The 24,665-nt window shown below is 57.8% G+C and overlaps 1 protein-coding gene across 6 annotated transcripts in view; it reads left to right on the top strand.

Annotated features, from left to right (window-relative positions):
* The first annotated feature begins 15,620 nt into the window (after positions 1-15,620).
* ATP2B3 (ATPase, Ca++ transporting, plasma membrane 3) overlaps positions 15,621-24,665 on the top strand; it is a 47,625-nt gene continuing 38,580 nt past the window's right edge. For 2 of the 6 annotated variants that reach the window (XM_012002244.1, XM_012002242.1), the window contains exons 1-5: positions 15,621-15,954; positions 20,868-21,065; positions 21,178-21,435; positions 21,825-21,950; positions 22,552-22,677. In XM_012002244.1, coding sequence (XP_011857634.1) covers positions 15,747-15,954; positions 20,868-21,065; positions 21,178-21,435; positions 21,825-21,950; positions 22,552-22,677 — 916 coding nt within the window. In that variant the 5' untranslated portion in view covers positions 15,621-15,746. Of the gene's footprint in view, positions 15,955-20,867; positions 21,066-21,177; positions 21,436-21,824; positions 21,951-22,551; positions 22,754-24,665 lie in introns of all 6 variants that reach the window. The other 4 variants (XM_012002239.1, XM_012002241.1, XM_012002240.1 and 1 more) reach the window with 2 other exon arrangements.

Here is a 24,665-nt window from a genome sequence, read left to right on the forward strand (position 1 = left end):
AGCAGACAGGACAAGGGTGCCCCAGAGCCCCAGGGGCTTCTGAGAGCTGAGTACCCTCTGGGCCTCTTGCAGCCAGCAAAGCCAGGCAGAGCTTCCTCTGGCCTTTGCACCTCCTCCCCCACCTCACAGAGCAAGTCATCAGCACATATGAACTCCCTTCTGATTTTAAATTGATGGCTTGTGTATTTCACCAATGGCCACTGTCTCCATCAGTGGTCAGTAGCACATCAAGTAATGTCAACAATGATAATAGTTATAATGGCAGTCACTTTATGTCAGACACTGAGTGCTGTACAGACATTTCCTTGCCCACTTAATTGAAACAACAAATTATTGCAAGTGCTGTTATCCCCATTTTGCATTGAAGCTGAGGCCCAGAGAGGCTAGGTAACTTGCCCAAGGTCACACAGCCGGTAGGTAGCAAATCCAGGGCTCAAATGCAGTCCATCAGGCTCCGGAGTCTGGTCTGTGCTTGCAGTCATTAGTTCCTATATCTCCAGAAGTGTGTGCAGAAGTCAGCAGAATAGAGTGTGGTTTGTGTGAACTCACTGTCTCGGGTACTCCCAGCCCTGTGGGCTGAAGTCAAGGATTCTTGGGAAGACCTTGCAGCTCAGAAGCTGAGCCACCTGCACCTCTGCCCCATGTACCCACTGAGAGAAATGAACAGCAGGTGGATTTATATCAATCTCCAGCAACTCAGAGACCCGTGTGCTTTGCATTCATGGCCCCTTCAGGGCACCCCGAAGCACTGGTAGTGCACATAAATGGCAGCTGATAGATGGGGACCTGTGCCATGGCACTGAAGGCAAACGCTTCCATCTAAGCAAGTGCGGGCCTCACCAGTGCCATGTCTGAGATAGGCCGAGGCACTGGGCTCTCGCTGTGACTTTGCAGCAGGCTCCCCAGCAACGCCCCGGGCTGGGTATGCCAGGCAGAGACCTGGAGCATGCACAGGGCTCCTCCCTTCCCCGCCCTGGCTAAGCTGGCAGAAGCCAGGCCAAGCAGCGCGTAGCTGGAAAGCCCTCCCCTGCCTGCGCTCCTTCTGTTGGGTGGGTGGTGCTGGCAGTGGGCCTGGAAGCCTGTGGAGAAGGATCCGAGCCACGCATCACCGGGGCAGAGGGAAGCAGGCTCTGAAATGCAGGGGAATTCGGGCATCCTGGACTGCCCAAGGTTGGGAAGAGGACAAGTCCAAGGTCACATAGCTGAGTAGGTGGCAGAACTTGAATCAGAGCAACAGGGCAAGGGTGGAAATGCCAATGGTTGGGGAATCTTGGTTTTCGGAGTCTTGGTTCCAAATCAAAGTTGTGCAAAGCGGGTATGTCCATGTCCTTGGAGAACACCTTATTTAAAGGGGTCCTGAGCCACCCTCTCATGTTCTGTAGGTGGGTCTCTCAGTAAGTGAGCAACCATTTTATTCCAATGAGAAGTTCTGCCCTGAGGCCACAGGCTCTAGCACTTTCTCCAGCTGCACTGTTCAAGCAGCAGTTTTATTAGAATGCACTTCCTCAGGTGCACCAGCCACACTTCAAGGGCTCAGGAGCCACCTAAGGCTGGTGGCTACTGTCACAGACAGTGCAGAGAGAGAACAGTTCCATCACCCCCGAATGTTCTGTCACACAGAGTTGATTTACAGGAAGTGGAAACCGGAGTCCTCACACGGACCCTGAAGCCACCTCTCACACCCACTCCCTGGTGGCACAAGGCCACTAATGCAGCAGCTTCGCTCCCCCAGAGAACCATCCTGAAGAGAAGCCCCAGAGAGGACTGACTGCTCACAGATATTTGGAGAGGTGTTCTGTGATGGGCCAGGTTCCAGCCTGAGAGCTTGACAGGTAGGGACAGAAAGTGCCAGGCTGGGCTTGAGCAGGTCGTTCCTCAGAATGGTTGAGTGCATACCATTGTCAGAATGGCGCCAGCTATGCCAAGGGCCACATCTTATTGATGTGATGGGCATGAGGGACACTGCCCTGGTTCATTGTGTGCCAGGCTCTGTGTTTGCTTCAGGGGTGACGACAGAAAGCAAAAAGCAAACGCAATGCCCTTCCTGCCCTCCTGGAGCCTTTGCGCTTTGCTATGTGTTCCCCAAAGCAAGTGCAAACCTGGCTGGGACCAGGAGAATGGACTGAGGCCACGAGGCCAGCCAGTATCTCCTAGGGCTCGGGTCTACAACCTGAGTCCCTGCCCATCCTGCCCTGACTCCGCCTCCTCAGCAGCCACACGTGGCTGGTGGCTACCATATGGGCCAGTGCAGAGACTCTGGGAGGTTCTGTCACACAGAGCTGCTTTACAGCAAATAGAGACCCAAGTCCTCACACAGACCTAGACACCCCCAGCCAAGCCCACTGCCCCATGGCTCCTTGGAAGGGAGTGGCCAAGCATGTACTCTCCAGGGGCTGCACAGATACCTGGACAAACGCAGACCAGGGAGGAGGGAAAAGGCCTCTGTCCCAGCAGCTCACCGTGCCATGGGGGATGCCCAGACCTCGCCTCATGCTGACTCCAGTGGCCCTAGCACACCCAGCATGGGGCAGAAACCAGATCCGGCCACCACCTGGTCCTTATTGGGCCCCGCCATATGCCCAGCGTGCCGCATGTGTTCAGGAAACAGCAGGGAGGAGTCGTGGCTTGTTTTTATTTAAATTGATTTCTTCCTATTTAAAAACAATACTCGTAACATGCTCTCTATAGGAAACGTATAAAACATAGAGAAGTCAAAGATGTAGTAAAGCCATCCTATCACGCAAATGCAAATCCAACATCTCCATTTGATTCATTTCACATTGCTGTCATTATACCATGGGCTCAATTGTGTAATCTGTTTTTTACTTCACATAAGCATTTTCTTTATTAATATAATCCCTTCCTAAATGAATGGTTTTTTCAGAATGGTTATAGTTTAATTTTTTAAAGATTATAAAAGCAGTAAATGCTTATTGCAAAAATAAAGAATGATCTTGAACCGTGCAAAGAAGAAATTTGATCATTCAACAGTTATTTACCAAGCACCCAGGATGTATCAGGCGGCCTTCAGTAATTACAATTTTTAATGGCTGAATAATATTCTCCCAAGAGATTGTAATTCGCTTAATTATTTGGCTATTTTTGGAAACCCAGGCAGTCAGATTCATTTTGCTCTTATACGTGAGCTCTGCTGAGGAGTCTCTGTCCCGAGGAGAGGACCCAGACAGAGGTATCTTCTGCCAAATTGTTCTCCAAAAGGGCTTTTTCATCGCACTGGATGCTCTCGCTCACTGCAACCTTGCCAGCGTTAGATATTTTAATCAAACGAGTTGTCATAAGTATCTAGGTCAAAACTATGTACTTTAGTTTATATGTCTTGAATTGCTGGTGAGGGGGAACATTTTTCCTCATATTTATAAGTTGTCTTTTCCTTGTGAATTATCTGTTCCTCCCTTCATTTTTTTTTTTTTTTCCTGAGACAGTCTCACTCTGTCACCCAGGCTGGAGCGCAGTGGGGTGATCTCGGCTCACTGCAACCTCCACCTGCAGAGTTCGAGTCATTCTCCCGTCTCAGCCTCCTGAGTAGCTGGGATTACAGGTGCCCACCACCACACCTGGCTAATTTTTGTATTTTTAATAGACACAGGGTTTTATCATGTTGGCCAAGCTGGTCTCAAACTCCTCACCTCAGGTGATCCGCCAACCTCGGCCTCCCAAAGTGCTGGAATGAAAGGCACTTATTGAAGTCTTAGTGTTTCTTCTGTGGGCTTGAATAAACTGTATGCATGAAAAAACAGTGACAATTTAACAGATTTGTTGCCAATACTCTTTAACACCTTTGTTCTTTGCCTTTTTTTTTTCATGCGAAAGGTAAACATTTTGCTGCTCACAATTATTTGTGATTTTTTCCATTGCTTCTAGGCTTAGAAAATCCTTTTAGGAAATTTGAGAGCTATTCATTTCTGAGTTTTCCATGTGTCTTCGTGTGTGTGTGTGTGTGTGTGTGTGTGTGTGTGTGTGTATTGGGGTGGTGTAGCTGCATTTTTAAGATATTTAGCTCTTTAATTGAGGGATTGGCAAAGCTTTTTCTGCAAAAGGCCACATGGTAAATAGGTTTCCAGTTTGCAGGCCACATAGTCTCTGTCCCGACTACTCAAGTCTGCATGGTAGCCTGCAAGTAGCCACAGACAATGCAAAATGAGTGGGCGAGGCTGTGTCCCAATAAAACTTTATTCACAAGAACACTGGGCTGCCAGATTTGGCGCTTAAGCTGTAATTTGCCAAACCTGTTGAATCCAAAGGAGATGTGTCTTAGGTAATAGTTTGAGGTGAGGTTCTAAGGTGCATCCTTTGCAGATTGCTAACCAGTTGTCCCCACCTCTGGTAGCAAATCGGTTGTTCCCTGGCTCATTTGGATGCACTGACACTGGTCTGCAGTCAGACCTGGTGCTGGCTGCCTGTCCTGACCCATTAGCCCATCTGTGTACTGCTGTGCCGGTGATGTGCTTTTGCCTCTTGTACCTGGTATTGTTTAATACCTGCCCTGCCAGCCCCTCCTCAGCAATCCTAAAGCTTGCTTCTCCGTCCGGTGGACTTTAGAACCACTTTGTCAAGTCCCCCTTCCTCCCTCCCCGCCAAGATAAAGCACTGGATGATACATTCTCTGGACATCCTCAGAGTTCTGAAGCCGCAGATGAGTCCGGTCCCCATGGGGTAGGGTGGCGGCTAGCTCTGTGCGGATGCTGCGGGTTTGACTCTCTGCAGACAGCAGGCGGGTGTGGGCAGGAGAGCGCCATCCTGAGTGAAGGCCCCCAGCTGAGGACAGCCAGACAGCCCTGGGAATGCCAGAGCCTCCTGACTGAGAAACACGAAAAGAAAGCTGGCAGCACAAGAGAGCGCGGGAGATTGGGAAGCCACTGTGGGCTGGCAGAAGATGACCTCAGATGACAGGACTTTGGCCTTTCTGCTGATCTTTTGGAAATCACTGTCCTTACACTCAGAATTTCCTGCACTCCAGCATTTCAAATCAAACCCTGAACTGAGTTAAGGCACATGGAGTGGCCGGTTCGAAACTGAACCTACATTCCCACAGATTGCGGGCCAGGGGTGTGATGGTGGCACAGGGCATGACCAAGTTGGGAGGGGCCCTTTCTCTAGATTGGACCAGCCCTGTGCTAACTGCTTGGCTCCCTCAGAGAGCAGCAGGGGCAGAAGAGTGTGTCCAGCCCCAATTCCCGGGCAGAGCAATGGCTCAGCAGGCACAAGGGTTCATTCCACTCCCCTCCATGTTCCTCAGCTCCATTTCTCCTGGAAGCATCCAGGACCAGACACTGCCACATCTTGGCTTGGAGCCACAGGCCCAGGAGAGATGGGCTCAGGAGTAGCTGGTCCTGGCTCCTCTGGCTCCTGGGGTCTCCGGGTGCTCTCCTGTAGTCAGAGGGCGGCTGCCAGCTAATGATCCCATGCCTGGTGCAGGAGAAGAGGGAGGGCTATGGACAGGCAGGGCATGTCTCCCACCTAGTCTCGTCTCTCCCTCCTGGTCTGTGGTTCATCTGCCCACAACACTGTGACCAGCAGCTAGGCTTGGAAATCTCTGTCCTGGGGAGTGGAGCAAGAGTTCCCCCTTGTGACCCATCCATGGGGCCAGAGGGTAAGAAAGGGGTGGCCTGGGGGCCACTGCTCCAGACCCCTGCCCTGGTAGCCCTTAGGGAGGCACTCGTGGCTGTGTCTGTAGGTGGGATGGGGTGGATCAGGGCTCCCAGCCCACTGCCTGGCCCTCTGCGCCCCATCCACCCTTCCCCAAAGGAGGAAGCTGGGCTATAGCACAATTGTGGGAGGGGGGGCCTGAGATGGAGATGGGCAGGGTTGGGGTCTCCCAACCTAGGGAGGAGGGGAAGGGGGTGAGCACGCAGAGCAGAAATCCACCCCTCCAGGTCCTATCCCCAGCCCAGCTGTGCTCTCCCGGTGCCTTCCCAGTGGGGAGAGCAGGCATCTGTCCATGAGCACAGAGGGGGCGGGAGGAATGGTGCTGATGACAGATGACGATAAGAGGGCCAGGAACTGGAGGAGCAGCTGGTGGTAGGAGAGTGGGGGGACCTGATGGGCTGTGAGGCGCGCTGAGAGAGACTCGGAGCCCTGCATTGGTGTTGGGTCCCGGCCTGAGCGGGGCCCTCTGCCTCCGCACTCCCTTCAGGCGCTCCTGGAGCGCTGCAGGAGCTTTGTGGTGCTTCCTCTGGGCTTTGTTGGAAAAGCTTTGGGCTCATTTGCCGAGTTCCTCGGTCAGAAATAGTGTCTTAGGCAATTCAAAAATGAACCAGCAATGCTCAGTTCATGCGATTCAGACAGCAGCCAAGCCCTTGATGACCTTCAGGTCCTGCTGTCACAGCCTTGGCCGCAGCTTCTGAGGTACCCTCTCTCTGGGCGCCCTCGCCACTGGCTCTTCCTCCATCACCACATTTGGCAGCAGCATCCTGAGCCCTCAGCCGGGGAGAGTGGCACGGATACTTTGGTGTGCTTGTTCCTTGGGTTTGTGTCACAGAAGGGCAGGCTTGACGCCCATCTTCAGTTGGAGCCCCCGTTTGGAAGTCTGCCTTCCAGATCCTTTTATTGGCCTCTGACCTTGACACCAATGCATCCCCCAGCCTGTCCTCCCAAGGACTTTGGCCTGCTTCCAGAAACCAGGGCGCCCCCTCTACTGCCCCTGCCAGAATTCCTAATGGGGCCCCATGGGACTCGTTCCCTGGGAGGACACGTGTATGTGTCCTGGTAGCTCCTTATTTAGTCACTGCCTGTCCGAGCTGGAAGGACTTAGCCCAGGGCCCACAGCCCCATGGCCTCCAGCTGCCTGTAATTTCCTTAATTACCTATTTAGGCCTTGATGGCTTCCGGTCCTCAGAGCTGGCTCCGAGATTGGAAGCGGGATGGGACGGGCACCGAGGTACCACAGCAGAGCTAGGGCGACTTGGGGCACCTCCCCTCCCATCCACATGTTCTCTGGCTATGAAGGGCTGGGAGGACAGGGTCCCAGCTTCCTACTGAACCCCAAACACGAGGTCTCCGTCCCTTTGCAGGCTAGAGTCTTCCACACTGGCCACAGCCACAGCATTTCTAGGTGCCCATGCCGTCTGTGCCTTCGGGGCTGCTGGGCAGGCCCGGCTTGGCAGAAGGGGCGTGGGGAGCGCGTGGGGGCAGGGTAGTGGCTGGCCAGGCTCACGCTGCAATGCAGCTCGCACACCCGCTGTAATTGGATAATTAGTGTCATTATGCTTCCTGCTCCCTCACTCTCTCCTTCTGCAGCTCTTGCCTTCTCTGGCAGGAAACAAATGACTGTCCCCCAACCCTCAGTGTAGACTTCTGGCCTCAATCACAAAGGGGTTTCCAACCTCCCTGCGGGATCCAGGGACACCCAGCATTGTGAGGGCTGCCTGTGTGGGAGACAGGAGCACTGCGGGAGTCCAGGCAAGCTTGGGGAAGCATCCAGAGAGGCACATGGGTTCAGCCCCCGGCCGAACGGAATGTTCTGGCTTCACCGGTCGAGCTTGGTCCTGACCTGTGAACTGTGGGGTCCAGCTGGAGTCCAGCTGAGGACTTCAGGACAAGCCTTGGGAGGGGCACGTGTGGCGGGAGGGGCTGACTCAGGAAAGAGCATTGCCCTGCTGGGCTTCCTGGTGACCTCATGGGCTTGAAGGAACCTCCGGGGAAAATGGGCCCAGTACACTGGAAACCAGCCTTAGGGTGTGTGGGTAGGTGGAGCCCTGCCTTCTCACCAACCCAGCGAAAAGGAACGAGGACCATTTCGCAGATTAAAAAGTGAAGGCCCAGAGAGCTTGAGTGACCAAAGCCAGCACCTGCAGTCTGGAACCCTGAGGTTTACGGGGACAGATTTCCTGCCCAGTCACTTTGTTGAACTCTTTTAATTGGTTCTAATCACTTGCTCGTTGCTGTTCTTGGGTTTTCAGGGCAGTAACTTGGCAGAGGAGCAATGTAGAATCCTCTGGAGCTAGACCACTTGAGGTCATGTTGGCCTCTGCTCCTGGCTTGCCGTGTGACCTTGAGTAAGCTCTCTAACCACTCTGTGCCTGAGCCGCATATGCCTTTTGGTGGGGATGGCCACCCCATGCTATAGAGGCTTCTGGCAGAGTGATAGTCATTCTGCCCCTCGTCCGTGGCTCTATCCTCTCCCTTCTGCCTTAGCTAGAACTTTTAGGACAATATCACCCCCCAGCGAGTTCAGGGGAAAGTGGGGACTTGGTAGGTCTTGGAGACCTCAGGGAGGCCTCCTGGCTCTCCCAGAACCAGGCTGGATTTGGGTTAGGAGTGAAGATTTACTCAGGCTATGGGCTTGGCCTATGTAACAGAGACCCAGCCTAACAGTGGCTTCAGCGTGACACCTACTTAGCCCTCAGGAATCTGAGCTCCTTTGATTGTGTCATACATGGATTCCATGTGCAAGATGGCAACAGATAGATAGCTGCGGCAGTACCAGCATTCCAGCCGGCAGGAAGGAGGGGAAGGACAGAGGAGAGCACGTTCCTTCTCTTTAAGGACATGGCCCTTGAAGTCATCCCTGTCACTTTTGCTCATACCCAATTGGCCGGGACACAGTCAGATGGTCATGGTTAGCTGCAAGGGAGTTGGGGGAATGTAATCATTAGCTGAATGACGAGACACTTAGCTGAAAATTAAAACATGACCTAGGAAGGGGAAGAGTAGCTAGCAAGTTTCTGCCACACACCTCTGGAGATTAATTAACACCTCCTCAAGACACATTTGAGAAATGGAAGGTACCCATCTTGAGGCCAGGCTTTCCCCAGGCTGACCTTTCCCCTGACCAGCCCTTCTGGGGATGTACCTCTGAAGAATTGTAGCAAAAAGAGGGGACCATTTGTGAGCAAGAGGGCAGGAGCAGTGGCAATGGCCTCTCTCCACTGATCTGGTCCTGTGCCACCAAATAGGGCACCCACCTGGCTGGGCAGGACATGGGTGGTGTTAGAAGTCACAGAGGCTGTAGGGTGGGGTAGGATGTGTGGGGAAGGGTCTGCTTGGGTTTCCATATCCAGTAGGGGGGTTTCCTGGAAGTTAAAATCCATACAAGCGAACTGCTGGCTGATTGGGCTGGTCAAGGCAGTGAAACTCCTGCAATCACAGTGTGTGGCTTGGGCAGCACGGGAGGCCATTCAGGCCCAGTGTCCACCACCCTGGACACAGGGCGAAGTGGCTGGTGGGGGCTGCTTGCGTGTTCTATTGTGGTGATATAGACATCACATAAAATGTACCACGTTCACCATTTTTAAGTGTGCAGAACAGGGGCAGAAGCACATTCACGGTGCTGTGCAGCCATCACCACCATCCAGCCGTGGAACTTGTTCATCTTCCTAAACTGAAGCTCTGGCCCCGTTCAACCCCAGCTCCCCACCCCCCAGCCCCTGGCACCCACCCTTCCACTGTCCATCCCCTTGGATTTCACAGCTCTCCTATGAGGCGCCCACAGGAGTGGAATCATATAGTGTTGGCCTCTCTGTGACTGGCTCCTTCTACTGAGTCCAACGTCCTCAAGGGTCAGCCATTTTGAAGCCCGTCTCAGAATGGCCTTACTTTTTAAGGCTGAGTCCTATTCTACAACCTGGATGGCCACATTGTGTTTATCCAGCTGCCTGTCCACGGACATTGCGTTGCATCCACCTTTTGGCTATTGTGAGTAATGTTGCTATGAACTTGAGTGGACAAATATGTCTGTGTCCCTGCTTTCAATTCTTTGGGGCCCACCCCAGCAGTGGGGTGGGTGGGCCCTATGGGAATTCTACTGCTTTCCACAGTGGCTGCACCAAATCTTCCATTCTCTGGTGGTACTTGTTTGAATGAGAGAATTCTGGGCCAGCCCTGGAGCCTCTGAAGGCAGGCAAATGTGTGGTCTCAAGCTTGGCTAGACACCCAGATCCCCCAGGGGTTGGGGTGCTTTATATCGTTCTGGTCCTCCCGCTTCTGAATGGGAAGCTCTGGACCCAAGACTCTGTATTTGTGAAGTTCCCTGAGTGGTGAGCGGTGCCCACCCAGGTCTGGCATGGGCTGCTGTAGATTAGACTAGAGCGTTGGGCCACCTAGGGGCCAAGAGTGCTGCAGAAGTGCATCCACCCAAAGGCGCAGGCTGAATCGGGCCACCTCCTGGGCTCCTGCCACCTCCAGGGTGTTTCTCTGGGTTCCAGAATCCTCCTTGGCTGGGCCCTTGTTAACAAGGACTTCCAATGCCTGTGTCTTTCTGTGGCACCCAGCGCCGGACAGGCGGTTGCTTTGGCTTTGCACACAACTGCCAGTGGGTCCCCAAGGTGGCCCCTCCAGGGCTGCCCTGCAGGGCAGAGCTTCAGGCAGGTGGGTGCATGCAGGAGTGGGGAGGGGGCACCATGGTGACAGTTATTGTTTTTGCCCAAAGCTGTTCCAGGCATGAGAACCACTTGGCATGTGCACAGATTGTACCAGGAACAGGGGGAGGAAGGAACGGAGCACTGGGGGCCAGTAGGGGGTGGGGGGGAGCCTGTCCCTTTAAATCTGTTTTCTCGGGTTTTATTTCCTTCTCTTTTCCCATCCTCCTCCCTCCACCAGCACAAGTGGAACCGTGAGGGCCCAGGAGCTGCAGCGAAGGTGCCTCTGAAATATTAATGAGGCTGTTCCCTGCCTCAGCTCCTTTCCTCCCCCCTCCCTGGCTGCATGCAGGTCTCGTCCTTGGAACCCTCCTTTCCCCTCCCAGGTGGTCGCCAAGGTGCGTCAAGCAGAAGGGAGGGGCAGGGGCGTGCAGGAAGGAGAGGGCCTGGAGCAAGGGCAGGAAGATGTGAGGAATCAGGGATAAAAGGGCCTCCCAGGTACACACCAGCCACCAGCATCTCGACCTGCCTAGGATCATGCCAGGCCCAGGAGAGGGCAGGGTGGCTGCCAGACTGGACGCCCTCCTTCCGTGCCCTCTCCCCACCTGCTCCCCAGCTGGTCCAGGAGCCCACCCTGGGCCCGATCAGTGAGGCCTGGGCCGCGCCTCTCGCTGTTGCCTTGGCTTGCTCTTCCTCTCTGGGTTCTGCTGGGCCTGGGCCTGGCATGTGCCCAGGTAGGCCCCCAGGCCTCCATCTCCTGCCCTTTGCCCCTGAGTTCCGCTTCCTTCTTGCTTCGGGGCCACAGCATCCTGGGCCTGGCTCTGGCATCCAGATGGTCTGAACCCCCAGGGGCCACATGTTCTCATCACTGAGGGTCCGGTGACTACGGAGTGACTCGGGAGCTGGGACTTCCTAGCAGTACATGCCCCACCATCGCTGTGGGGATATATGTCCACACAGACCCCAGAAACTGAAGGGGTGCTCGGCTTGGGTGCAGTGGGGCTGTTTTCAGGAAAGAGAACAGGGTGAATCCCAATGTGTGCAGCACCTGAGATCTGGAGGACGGTGGTGGGATCTCGCCCTCCATCTGTCCTCTCCTCCATAAAGGCGGAGCAGGTGGCCAAGTGGAGTGCAGCCTGAGCCTGCTGGGGAGGCTTTGAGAGGTGCCATCAGAGTGCCCCAGCAAGGGCGGCCGTGACCCACCTCAAGTCACATGGAAGGCAGGACTGGGAGAACCAGGGCAAGAGCAGGAGCCTTCCTGAGCCTCAGTTTCCCCCTCTGTAAGGCGGGGAGAGTTCTCCTGGTCTTTGTAGGGTGTTTCCAAGGGTGCAATGAAAGAAACATGTCTGTCAAGAGCTGGCATGCAGATGTGGGCTCAAAACTCAGTGTGTGCCATGGGGTTCTGAGAGGGGCCCCATGGGAGCGGGGGTGCCCCCTACTTAGAAAGTGCCGAGCCTTCTGGAGGATGCTGGGCTGTCCGGGGTCTGGAGGAAGTCCATGGGGGATTAAGCTGGAGGTGCTGGGAGAGCCCCCAAAGCCAGGGAGGGACAACACAGGGGAAAGAGGACCCCTGGGTCTCTGGTCGGGTGGGTTTGAGTCACTGGGTGGGGAGCAGGCACTCTGTTTGAGCCTAGTGGGGAGGCAAGGGTGCCTGGGCCCTGCTGGAGGGAAGAGTCCAGAAGGTGGCTGAATAATGGGCCTGGACTTGGGCCATCCCCTCCAGCAGCCCCTGGAGGAAGCAGCCAGGGACCCCCCTGGCTGTCTCCCACCACGAGGCCAGCCAGTCTGTGCGGGGATGGTGCAAATGCCAGAAGGTGCGAGGCCCCCTCTGTGGAGGTTCTCATTTCAATTAAGCCAGTTAAGGTCAGAAAGATGAAAGAGCACAGAAATGGTATGTTCCCTGCCCTTTTGGTGCCTACAGACCGTTCTCGGCAGCCAGCCCAGGCAGGAAACTCTGTCAGGCCTGCAGAACTGATAGGCCTAGTCACTTCAGTTCTTGGCCATTTCGGCGATGACTGCTGTCTTTATTGGGACTCAGGGAGGCCATCACCCAGGCTTATATAGAACCCAGGAAAGCAGAGTATATGCCATTTGGTCTCTACAGCAGCCAACAGTCACTCTAAACGGGACTTACTTTAACTGATGGATCCTGTCTGCCCTATAGCCTATTGCATTCATGAAGATGATGAGGGTTAGCAGAGTACCCTGACCCCACCCTGTCCTCCAGGATGGAGACTCCGCCTCCCAGGACTCCAAGCTCCTCCTCTGTGGGCCAGGCCCCCATTCACTCATTCCTCCAGGCCCCCGGCCACATGCGGGACTGACCACGCGGTAGACTTCCTGCCGACTCCATACCACGTGTCTCAAAGAGCTTAGGACCTAGCTCGTGGGAGACATGCTCACAGATCATTGCAATGCCAAGCAGAGTGAAATAGGAACGGGTCGTGGGATTATAGACTCAGGCGCAATCAGTTTTGGCTGGGGAACTGGCAGAGACTCCTGGAGAATGTTCCACTTGAATTGTGACTAAGAGGATTCATCGGAGGTCAGCAGGTGGAGCGGGAACAGAGGGCGTGCGGTCAGGGCTCAGAGCTGGCAGGGCTGTGCGGCTGGGGCGGGAGTGGGGCTGGGAGGTGCTCAGAAGGAATCTGGCCTTTTGCTTGATGAGGATGGGAGACTGAAACAGGGGCCCACTGGAGCGATGGTGCCTGAACCAGGAAAAGGGGTGACTCACAGCAGGGTCGTCACGAGTTGCTGGACTGGAGGGAGACCTATGAGGTGGTCCACAGGACATGGAGCTTGCTTGTTGAGGGATGGGGATCCTGCAGTGGGGAGGGCCAGCAGGGCCAGCCAAGGAGAAGGAACTTGGCCCCAGGACCATGGCAGAGGGGAGGACTGCCTCCTTGCCCACTGCCCTCCCTATGAGTCACTGCGGGTCCACTCAGACACAGCCATGGCTGCACCAGTCAGGAGCAGCTGTAGGACCTGCTATGGTTCTGTCTGGGCCACTGCTGTGGCATCAGGGGCAGGGACCGGGTTGGGGAAGACAGAGCTGGCCTTGGGTATGCCCTGGTCAGAGGAGGAAGGATGAGCACGTGCCAGGGGAGGGCCACCAGTCCTCAGTGACCGTGCCACGGGGAACCCCTGCTCTAAGGAACAAGCATTTCCGTCATGGATGTGTGCCACCCAAGAGCCTACCACACAAGCCATTCACTCTGTCACCCGCTGGGGGCGCAGAGCCTGAACCTGACAGTGGCACCAAGTTGCTACATGGTGGGATTGTTAAGGCACGAGGTGACTGGAGCTCAGGGAGTCAGGGAGAAGGCGCCCTGGCAGGTGCATCGTCCCAAGCAAAGGTCCTGGGGTGGGGAGGGGAGGCTGTCTCGAGAAGATGAGGAGTCCAGGTGACAGCCGAAAGCTGCCATTGCTGCCTTGAGGGGTCAGAAGCGGGACACCCAGCTGTCCTCTGGCTCTGCCACTTCCCCAAGCCAGCCTCAGTTTCCCACGTCACAAAAGCAAGGGCAATTCATCCACACGGCACCTCCAGAAGGAGCCCGCCCCACCTGGGACAGCTTCACTTGCTGTCCTGGCCCCTCTCCTCGGCTCTCACTCCTTCCAGTCTTTTTCCCCCAGGCCTGTCCCCAGGCGCCTTGCCTCACCTTTGCCCCAGCTGCAACTCTGCAGCTCTTGGCCCTTGGGCCTGCCGTGTTCCCTGTCCCAGCTAGAGAGGGACAGAGTTAGTTGAGACTTGTTGAGCACCTGTCCCAGCACATCAAGCCATTGCCAGGCATGTAGTAGCTGCTCGGTAAATATGTGTCAGGTGACCAACTGCAAGACAGGGCAGGGAGAGGTGGGGAGAGAGGATGGCACAGGCACATGGCCATCATTTTATCCCCACATCTCCAGAAGTGAAGGCTGCTTCATGTGCAAAGTGTCGTGAGAGTAAACACGCAGGTGTGCATGCTTTTTAAACGTGGGTCACTGTGGATGGACGTTTCATGAAGTATCCACCAGGGCCTCTCCTGAAAATAAGGCCATGGACTTGGCCATGTCTGCTTTGGCTGCCTGAGGGCTTTCTCCCCTTTCTTCAGGGCTCTGGGCCACTAGTTTCCAACAGATGCTTCTGAGCCAGGAGCTTCCCCAGAGACGAGGGGTCAGGGCCCTGCTGAGCCGCCAGGAGGGCTCTTGGCTGAAGTCAAGGCCAGGCCATGTACACTGAGGCCACTTCAGTTCCATGAGGATGTGGCAGGCTTAGCTCGGGCTGGGAAGAAGCAGAGAGAGAGGAGCTGCAGTGGGCCCCGCCAAACACTGTAATGGCTGCAGGAGGGGCAGCCTGGGCACCAGCGGATCCTTGGATCCTTGCCCCGGGGCCAAGGAGAGGGATGACAACTTTGCAATGCTTGGCAGAGGGGGAAGGCAGTGTGGCCAGGGCCGTGGCCTTGATGCTTTCAGTGTGGGGAGACCTTAGCCCCTTACTTTGTCACCTGGAGGGAAGAATGACGTGGAGGGGAGTGGGTGGCACCATGCTGTGGGCCGGGACATTGGCAGACTCGCCAGCGACCTGTGGCTGCTTTGGCTTTCTCCGGTGTGCCCGCTCCTCCTCTCCTCCTCAGCCACTCCCTTTATCCCCTCCCTCTTCTCCCTCCCTCCATCCCCCTTTCCCTCCCTCTCTTTGCCCTTCCCTCTTGTCCCTCTCTCCCCTCCCCTGTCTCCCACCCTTCCTCCAGCCCTCTTCCTTTTCTCACCCCTGGCCCCCCAGGTAATCTCAGGGCCACAGAAACCGTGAGCCACTAAGGCCACACCAGAAGACCACCAGGGACTCACAGCATGCCCGCTGCACAGGGCGCATCTTAACTAGGCAAGAGCAGGGAGTGAACCGGAGTGGACAAGCCCAGGACTGGTGGTGGGGCACGGGCAAGACCAGCCACTGATCAGTCCCAGCACACTGCCCTCACTTCAGCGTGGGTTCCCAAATGAATTTGGGGGGCAGTGAGAGCCTCTGCCTCCAGCTATAGCTAGTATTAGCCACTGCAGGGCCCCGGCAGGAGGCATCGACACTTCCCCTTCCCCACCTGGGCAAGCCCTCCAGTTTCTGGATACCCATGGTGGGCAAGACCCCGGAGTGATCTGGCTTGTGGGGCCTGGCAGAGCATGAGGGCCACTGGCCCAGCCTGGGAGGTGATTTTTGCACTTCGAGGGTCATGGCACAGACTGAGTGAAGATTTGCAGAGAATATTCTGGAAGATGGGATCTCAGTTGTGTCTCAACCACTCCCCTGGCTTCTTCTCGCCTCCGTCTCCCCAGGTGTCCACGCTTAGCAGCTTTCTCACCACTGCCAAACCTTGCCTGGGCACTGGGACCGTAGGTGGCCGCCTGTCCCCAGCTGTGGCTGAGCCAAGATTGCACTTGTGAGAAGGCCTGACAGGCAGCATGGGCGACATGGCCAATAGTTCCATCGAGTTCCACCCCAAGCCCCAGCAGCAGCGGGATGCCCCCCACGCTGGAGGCTTTGGGTGCACGCTGGCAGAGCTGCGTGCCCTCATGGAGCTGCGAGGGGCCGAGGCACTGCAGAAGATCGAGGAGGCCTACGGGGATGTCAGCGGGCTCTGCCGGAGGCTGAAGACCTCACCCACAGAGGGTAAGTCCCTCTCAGGCTGCGTGCCACCCAGTCCTGCTCCCAGCCTTCAGAGGAGCATCCTGAAGGTGTCATTACCCCCAGGGCTGGCCAGGGTCAAGGGCCACCTGTGCCCCTCCTCTCAGCCATTTCCCTTGAGGAGGAGATGCCCTGGGTAACCTGGGTCCTCAAGGGGGTGTGACCTGACCCCCTCGTCCCCACGCCTCCATAATCAGGAGTTCTCTGCTCTATAGAGTGAGGTTGGGGAGGAGGAGATGGGTACCTCATGGGATGCACACACAGGCGGAATGGGCCCCAAACAGAAATCCTTCCAAGGAACAGGGCAGGGTGGGGAGGAGGAAGACAGCCCCATCTCTATATTTGGAGATTTCCGGTGTGCTCAACCCTGTGTTCAGTTAAGGGGGATCATAACAGAAGGAAGGGGTGCAGGGTGCAAGCCTTCGGAGTTGCGGGTGATCAGGGCCACTCCTGGGAAGAGAGAGGATGGCCTGGGGATGGCACAGAGCCATTTGGCTCTGGCGGGAAGGGGTGGCTGAAGCTGGGGCACGGGAGGCCCAGAGTGCTGATCAGAGGTGGCACTGACTGGCCACAGGCTGTCCCAAAGAGGCACCAGCCCAGGGCAGTGTCAGTCTCACTGCTGAGGGAGGCTCTAGAAAGCCCAGTGAGCACTGTCTAGAAAGATCTGGGGTGGAGGCCTGACTGTCCCCGTGGGAGGCAATGCTCCACCCGGCCTTGTGAGGCCTGCCCAGCCCTGGTTGCTGGGGTCTGCCATGAAGCGGGGACCCCCAGGAGCCAGGCCCAGCCCCAGATTCTAGGAGCCACAGCGTTCTCTGGCCCTGCATGCCTGGCAGGGCTGCTGGGGCTATCCCAGCCTAGTGCCAGGCCTGTGCCCCAGCCAGTGCGGGCTGATTTGATCTGCCACCCGTCTGGGCAACGCCTGGGCCCAACCATCTCCTCTGCTCCCAGCCACGAGGCTCCTTGGCACCTCCAGCCTCCCACTCTGCCCTCATCCTCAACCCAGAGACTGTTCTCCTGTGGCTCCGGCCTCGGCCCCATCTGTCTGCAGGTGGCACTCAGGCTGCAGGGAGGAGTGGAGATGGAGGACGGGGGCTGCGGGCCAGGTCAGGAACTCTGGGGTCTACCTGGGTCTCCCTAGCTTTGTTCCCTGGAGCTGATGCGCCTGTGACATCCTGCCTCGCCGCCGCACACACCCTCGCAGTGCAGCTGCTGCTGGGGCCGATGTCTTTGGCTCCACTCCCGAGCATCTCTTGCCTTCCCTCCTCCTTGCCCAGCCCCCGAGGAGGCTGGGTGGAGGGCCATTTATCCACAAGGGCTCTGGCCTCTCCCAGATCAAAGGAAGCAGATGGGCCTCAGCTGTCTGCTCTTCCCCCTGTCTGCCAGGCCTTGTTAAATATTTAAAATGTCAAGGCTCCTGGGAACCTGCCCGATTCTGCCATGGAGCTCAGGAGTTCTTGCGTGCCTGTGGAGGCAGGGCACGGAGAAGGGCAGGCACACAGGTGGGTGGTTTGGCCTCTGACGGGCTTCCAAGCACCTGGGTCCCCAAGGCCACAGTGCAGGGAGCTGGCCAGGCCTGGATCTGCTGCCCACAGAACGAGCAGCAGAGGACCGGCCCCTCCCCTCTTCAACCCTCAAGGTCCTCGGGCTTGAGCTGTCAGTGCCAGGAGCGGGTGACTCTCTCCCCGCATCCCCTAGCCCAGCCGTGCACCCAGACCTGGTGCTCAGACCCGCCCGCCCCTCAGTCCTCCTCAGACACAAGGGCCTGAGCCACGGGGGCAGCTGGCTTCATTGTGCCCCAAGCCCCATGCCAATATCCTGACAAGGTGGGCAGACTTGGGGCTGCCCAGGAGGCAGGCACTCCCCCGTGGGGCAGGTGTTTTATGGCGCATGGTGCCTTGCGGGAAGGGAATTTTATCTTCTGGTGGCACACTCGTCAATCCACTGCCCTCCCTGCCTTGGGAGCACTCCAAGAGGATTCCAGAACCCATCCTGGAAACCGCGCTGCTGTTGTCAGGAAACCTGGGTCTCAGGCTGAACTCAGAGTTGGGTTCGCCCGGGAACCTGGCCCCACCCGGTCCCCCTCTGGGCTCCACAGGCAGTACTGGAAAGGAGGGGCGGATTAGCTGGGAGCCGACACGATATGCTCCTAATCCAATTCCGATGGCATCTGGCCTCTGCTCCAGTCAGGCAGCCCATCTGTGTCCATGCCAACTGGCCAGCCCTGCCCCCATGCCCTGGACCTGGACTGCCCTCGGGCCTGCTGGGGAAGCATGTGTTCCTCTTCCTTGTCAATGGGTGCTGTGGTGGGGCAGCCATCAGGACCCCGAGCCCACAGGAAGGCTAAGGCCACAGGGCCAGGCCAAGGGCAGCTGCCTGTGTAGGCCAAGGAGAAACGAGCAAGGCTGCAGCTGCAAGGGCAGATCAAGGCCAAGGGAGAGGCTGATTAGGGTGAGGGAGTTCCTGGGGAATGGGCCAGGGGTCCCGTCTGCTCTCAGGGACAAATTGGGCATGTGAGGTGAGGCAGGCAGGAGGTAGACTTGCATGGAGGCTCCAGGCTAAGGGCAGTGGAGACCCCAGGTGTTTGGGGAGCCTCCTCTGTCCCTCTCCCACCCCAGAAGCCCCGCGATTAGTATGTGCTTGCTCTCAAGTCACTTGGGGAGTCTTGTACTCCCTAGTACTGTCTCCACCTGGCTTAGCTTCTGTAATTCCAGGAGATAGTCCCAGTCCGGAGCGAGGTGCACACCCCTCAGTTGGGTCCCTGGTCCCCAGCCCCCTCCCCACCACCCAGGAAATGAGGTCGTGAGTTACCTCCAGGCTCCCGATTGGGGCAGGCTCAGGCCTCAGCAAGAGGCCTTTGGCTCCTGAAGAAACCTGATCCACGGGGAGAGAGGCAGGGACAGCTGCGGCTCTTCTGGGTGGGGAGGATGCCATGTGGCCATCACCCAGCTGGGGCGAATGAGCTGTGGCTTTGCAGGCGACAGCTTCTGTTCCACTGCGGCCAGGGCTACCCCTACCCCAATCCCTCCTCAGAAGCCCCAAGGTTAGCATGTGCCTGTTCTCCAGTCATCTGGGGAGTCTTGTGTGCCTTCCCAGACACACTGTGAGTGCCCCATGGGCTGGGGCTGGGCTCTCTGGTCATCCGGTCCCTGCAGCAGATGGCAGGCGTAAGCCCAGCTACCCAGGGCTGGGAGCTGCAAGCTGCTTTCTGTCCACTAGGTGTCAGTGTGGGTCTGGTCATGGCCGCCACAGCACCCGGCGCCGGGTGAGCCCCCGGGAGGGCTCCTCCGCATCAGCGGGGGCTGAGAATCCTGGGGCCAAGGGTGAGGCCAGAGGATGGTGTCATGCCACATGCCTACCCTGGTAGAAAGTGGCTGAGTGGGTGTCCAGGCCTGGATGCCAGTCACACATGTAAATTTCCAGTACCTTCAGGCCAAGGAAGACTGAGAAGTGAGCATCCTCGAGGATGACAAGTGACAGAATTGGATAGGGACAAGTGGCTCTGATTGTGAAGGCAAAGTCCATTTGGGGCTTCTGAATGGCTCTGGGTGTCATTCAAGTCGCCATGTAGACGAGCTGTGAGCCCTGGCTGAGGGCTCAAAGTTGGCGCTGGAGCTACATTAGAACCAAGGCGGCTGGGTCCTGAGGGCCCTGTGCTCGCCGGGTCCTGTCGGGCAGCGTAGGTTCTGTCCTGACCTGGGCCACAGGCCAGAGCTCTGACTCATGGTTACAGGGCCCTCTCCACCTCCAGCCTCAGTCGCCTTGTCTGCGCCCTGCAGAGAGCAGCTGATGAGCAGCCCAGGGTGGGCAGTGTCTCCCTGACCCCTGCGAGGCCATGCAGCCCAGAAAAGGCTTGAAGACTTCCCAGTCTCCTCCCTCAGCACCGTGACTCCGGTTTGGCTTCTCCCTGCCTGTTCCCCACCGGGAACCCACTCCCATGCCTCTCTTTCCTCACGCCACACCGTTCTTCCTCTTTGGGTCTCTAGACCCAAGAACTTGCATCTCCCACTAACTCTCATGTTCCCTCCCCACTGCTTCTTCCCTGAGAAACTTCTGGAAAGTAGGCCTCCATTCCCTGTCGCCAGCAGTCGCAGGCACCCTGGAGACTCCCGATCCCTTGTCACTGGCCATGCTCATGCCCCAGTCCCTCGGGCCCTGCCCACCCTCTTTGCAGGCTGTTCCTATCCTCACATGTTGGGGTGTGTGACACTGCCAGTCTTTGGGACCGGCTGGCCCTATCTTACAGAGCTGGGGAGCGGGGTGTTGGTGACAAGCCTGCTCAGGGAATTCACAGGCTAGGAGCAAGAGAGGTGTTTCCTGACAGGCACAGAGCCTTGGCCTAGTCTTTGGCATCTGGTGCCATCCCTGCCTCCCCTGATTGGTGGCCCTCCCCATGTCTCCACTAAAGTGCCCTGGACACTTGCTCTCCTCCCCAGGGGACGGTTGACTGTTCTCTTCTGTCCTGTCTCCTAGCAACCCTTGGCTGTACCTGGCAATACCCTACTGGGTCCCCTCTGTGCCCCCTTGTTGGGTCCTGTCCCCTGCCTTCCGCGCCCCCTCAGTGGTAGTACGGAGGTGGCCAGGATAGCACAGGGACCTGGGACCTGCTGGAGTCCGGGAGCCTCCTGGCCTGTTTTGCCATCTGTGTGTCAGGAGGAGGATGGCTAGGGACTCCCCGTGACAGCAGCCAGAGGGCCGCGTGCTCACTCCCACGTGCACACCCCCAGCGGTCTGCAGAAAGGCTCCTGTCTAGAGGGAGAGCCAGGCGTTGGCCAGACGGCCCCAGAGGGCTGCTGCCACCCAAGGAGCAGTCAAGCAGGGCCACGTAGGAGGCCTGGGACACACAAGGCCGGCCCGTCCCATCCCATCCTCTCCTTCTGTGCCTCCCGGGCACCACGCAGGCCTGGCGGACAACACCAATGACCTGGAGAAGCGCAGGCAGATCTACGGGCAGAACTTCATCCCCCCCAAACAACCCAAGACCTTCCTGCAGCTGGTGTGGGAGGCCCTGCAGGACGTGACCCTCATCATCCTGGAGGTGGCTGCCATCGTCTCTCTGGGCCTCTCGTTCTATGCGCCGCCGGGAGAGGAGAGTGAAGGTAAAGCCCGGGGGCCTGGGCTGGAAGGAGGGGGAGGAATGGGGCTTGAGATGAGAGAGGGTCACAGGATGGTGATGTCTCCTCCACTGCTTCCCTTTTGTCCTTGGCACAGCCTGCGGGAATGTGTCAGGAGGCACAGAAGATGAGGGTGAGGCCGAGGCTGGCTGGATAGAGGGGGCTGCCATCCTGCTGTCTGTCATCTGTGTGGTGCTGGTCACAGCCTTCAATGACTGGAGCAAGGAGAAGCAGTTTCGAGGCCTGCAGAGCCGAATTGAGCAGGAGCAGAAGTTCACGGTCATCCGGAACGGGCAGCTCCTCCAGGTCCCCGTGGCTGCGCTGGTGGTGGGGGACATTGCCCAGGTCAAGTACGGTGAGTGCCCTGGTCTTCACCTACCCTGTCAAGGAAGCTCGGCTCCTGCTTCTGGGGAGGGTGGGCCAGAGGAGACCCCCAGCACAGGTTCTCCCCGGCGGCATGGGTGCCGTCACCTGCAGGAGGCCGGAGGTGGGGGAGGTGGGGGGAGCACCGGGCAGGGCAGAGTGGGAGAGTTTCAGACACAGCAGGCCCCCCAGGAATCAGCTGTCCCCACAGCCTCTGTAGAGGGCTTCCCCCCTACAAAGGATGCAAATGTCCTCATTCCCCAGAAGGAGGAGGGCTCCCAAGTCCCTTTCCCAGGCAGCCCACGGCACCTGACGGGACCTCCCCTGGGGCAGCTGGGAGGAGGTGGTGGGGAGAAAGGCCTCTGTTTCCCGGTGTTCTAGGTGACTTGCTGCCAGCCGACGGCGTGCTCATCCAGGCCAATGACCTCAAGATCGACGAGAGCTCCCTGACGGGCGAGTCTGACCATGTGCGCAAGTCAGCCGACAAAGATCCCATGCTGCTCTCAGGTGAGGGCCACCCTCCTGGCCAGCCTGGCACCAAAGGGCGTCAGCAGCCATGTAGCCCAGCAGGCGGCCTGGGCAGGATAATGTCCACCAGGGCCTTCCAGCATAACCATCAGGTTGGGACTCTGAGGACTCCGTCCACCATGAGGCCTGATCGTGGCAGCTCCAGCCACAGGGCGAGGCAGTTGGCCCTCCAGGCCCAGGAGAGCGCTTTGTGTCCTGAATGGGAAGCCCCAAGCAGAGAGGCTTGCGGGGGTCAGCACAGCACTGTGCTTCTCCCAAATCCAGCCCCTCGACAATATCCAGTGGGGCTAGTGTTCCCTTTCCGGAAGGTTTCAACGTAGCCCAGTGTTTATCCCAGTTGGAAACGTAGTGTGAAACGGGACAGGAAGGCTGGAGGCCCTAAGTGGGCCCTGTGGGCCTCGGGGTCCCCTCCAAGCCAGGGAGGAGGCTTCAGCCTAGTTTTAAGGTGGACACAGCCTCTAGCGGCCTGGACGCCGCGTCCCTGCTTCTGGGAGACCCTGGGAGACGAGTTGTGGGCACTGACTATGTCTCCCACTGGGTGGTGCAAATTCCTGTCTCAGTCTCTGTGTTGCTGTTCCAGGCACTCATGTCATGGAAGGTTCTGGAAGAATGGTGGTGACCGCCGTTGGTGTGAACTCACAGACAGGCATCATCTTCACGCTGCTTGGAGCTGGTGGAGAGGAGGAAGAGAAGAAAGATAAGAAAGGTAGCGCAGCAGTGCCGCCAGTCCCTGGCGCTGGTGGGAGCTCCTTCCATGCAGCCCATTCTCTCTTTGCGGGCTGGTGCCACTGGGGGCTCAGGGAGAGCCAGCCCAAGTGGGTGGGAGGCCGGGCCCTCTCTTTTCATTCTCCTTGGAGACTTCTCTTCTGAGGATTTTTCCCCTAAGGGCCGGCAGGCCAAGAGCCCCTCCAGTGCTGTGGACAGGGAGCTTCCCTGAGACCACCATCCCCAAAGGCTTGGGGATCCCATACTTACCTAGGCAGGAATGGGGTCAGAGGGACAGGGGCCACGAGGCAGCCAGGGAGGTGGGGGTCAGAGGTCAGAGGAGGCTGGGACAGGTGAGGGCAGGGCAGCCCACCTGTGGGTGGTGGCCCTGCCCTGGAGCTTACAAAGCTAGGCAAGCCTGAGCCAGGAGGGCCCATTCCTTGCCGTGTGGCTGGAGCTGTCACCATCAGGCCCTGCAGTGGGTGGAGTCCTCAGACCCTCTAACCTGAGGACTATTCAGAGAGGCCCTGATGGACAAGATCAAATTGCTGTCACAGCTCCTTCTGACTGGGCGGCCTTGGTCTGGCCTGGGCTTGCCTTCTGGCCACTCCTGCAGCGAAACCACAGTAGGGAGCTGCACCCACATGGGAAAGCTCTGTTTCCTGCCAGGGACCTCCAGCCAGGGCCCTGGGGCCAGTGCGCGGGGCGTGGGGACGTGGGGCAGGCAGTCAGGGCCCGGGGGAAAAGTCAGCCCTGACCCCAGGAGGCAGCAAGGGAGTACCTGGATGACCCTCTGTGGCCTGGAAGCTTCCACGAGCCCTGCCTTCTGGCAGCCTGGGCCTGTGTCTCCCTGTACCAGCTCTTCTTTGTGGCACCAAGTCCTGTAGGGCTCAGTGCAGTGTCACCCCAGTGAGTGCCCTGGGGGTGCACAGGCAAATGGGCGGCCCTGAGCCTCATCTGGGCTGGGCTGGAGTCCCTAGGCCTCTGTCCTGGGAAGCACAGCTGCCCCTGCCTGGGCTGCCTCCTCATGCCTTGCACACATTGCCCTCTCCCATCGTCCACAGGAACCCACGCTCCTCTGGAGTCTCCAGCCACCCTTCCCAGGCTGCTCACCTTCTCTGTACCTTAAACGAGAGTGTCCTCCCTAACTGTTCCAGGCCTCTCCTTTTTTTTTTTTTTGAAATTGACAAGACCACTTAGCCCCTCCCAGGCCCCACCTGCCCCTCCTCTCCAGCACCCTCAGGCTGTGTTACTTAGGAGTCAGAGCTAGAGGGCTTCCTGGAGGAAGGGAAACCTGAGGGGTCCCTGGAGGGAGAACAGCAGCTGACCAGTTGGGGAAAGGGTAGCAGCAAGACCAGGGGGCTCCCTGCTCACCCTCCCCGTCTCTCCCGCCCCATCCCCATTGTTTGGTGCAGCCTGCCTAGTACATGCCTAGGATACTTGCCTTCTACCTGCACCCAACCCCCTATTTCTTGTCTCTTGACCTTGACTCCTAAGCACCTTTCTCCAAGTGTGCTTCCCCTCCTCACCTTCCCCCTACTCCTGCCTCTTCTGGCAGGGCCCAGCCCTCCTCTTCCAGCAATACTCATCCCAAGCCTCCCGCTGCCTCCCTCCTCCAGAGGCCTCCCAGGGCTTGTGTGCAGGCTGGGTCTGGAGTCCATGCTTCCTTCAGGCCCCCACGGCCCCAAGGCTCTGCTGTCTCCCCTGCTGTGCTGTGAGGTCATCACACTGCCATCTTGTGTCCATGGGGGTCTCCCCTCCCTGCAAGAAGGCCCTCTATGCCCACAGGAACCCTGGGCAAAGAAGGCCTGATCAATGCCCCACCTCTGGCTGAGGGAGAAGCGGTGCTCTCCCTGCTGCCTGGGGACCCCAGATCCCAACCCCAACTGCCTGGGAGCCACCTGGCACCATCTGTGTCCCTGGATGCCCAGTGACATGAGCCATTGGATGGGTGACTGGCCACAAGCCCCTCCTGCCCTAGTTGGTTGG

Source organism: Mandrillus leucophaeus, unplaced genomic scaffold (assembly GCF_000951045.1).
Source record: "Mandrillus leucophaeus isolate KB7577 unplaced genomic scaffold, Mleu.le_1.0 Scaffold681, whole genome shotgun sequence".
Classification (NCBI taxonomy): Eukaryota; Metazoa; Chordata; class Mammalia; order Primates; family Cercopithecidae; genus Mandrillus; species Mandrillus leucophaeus.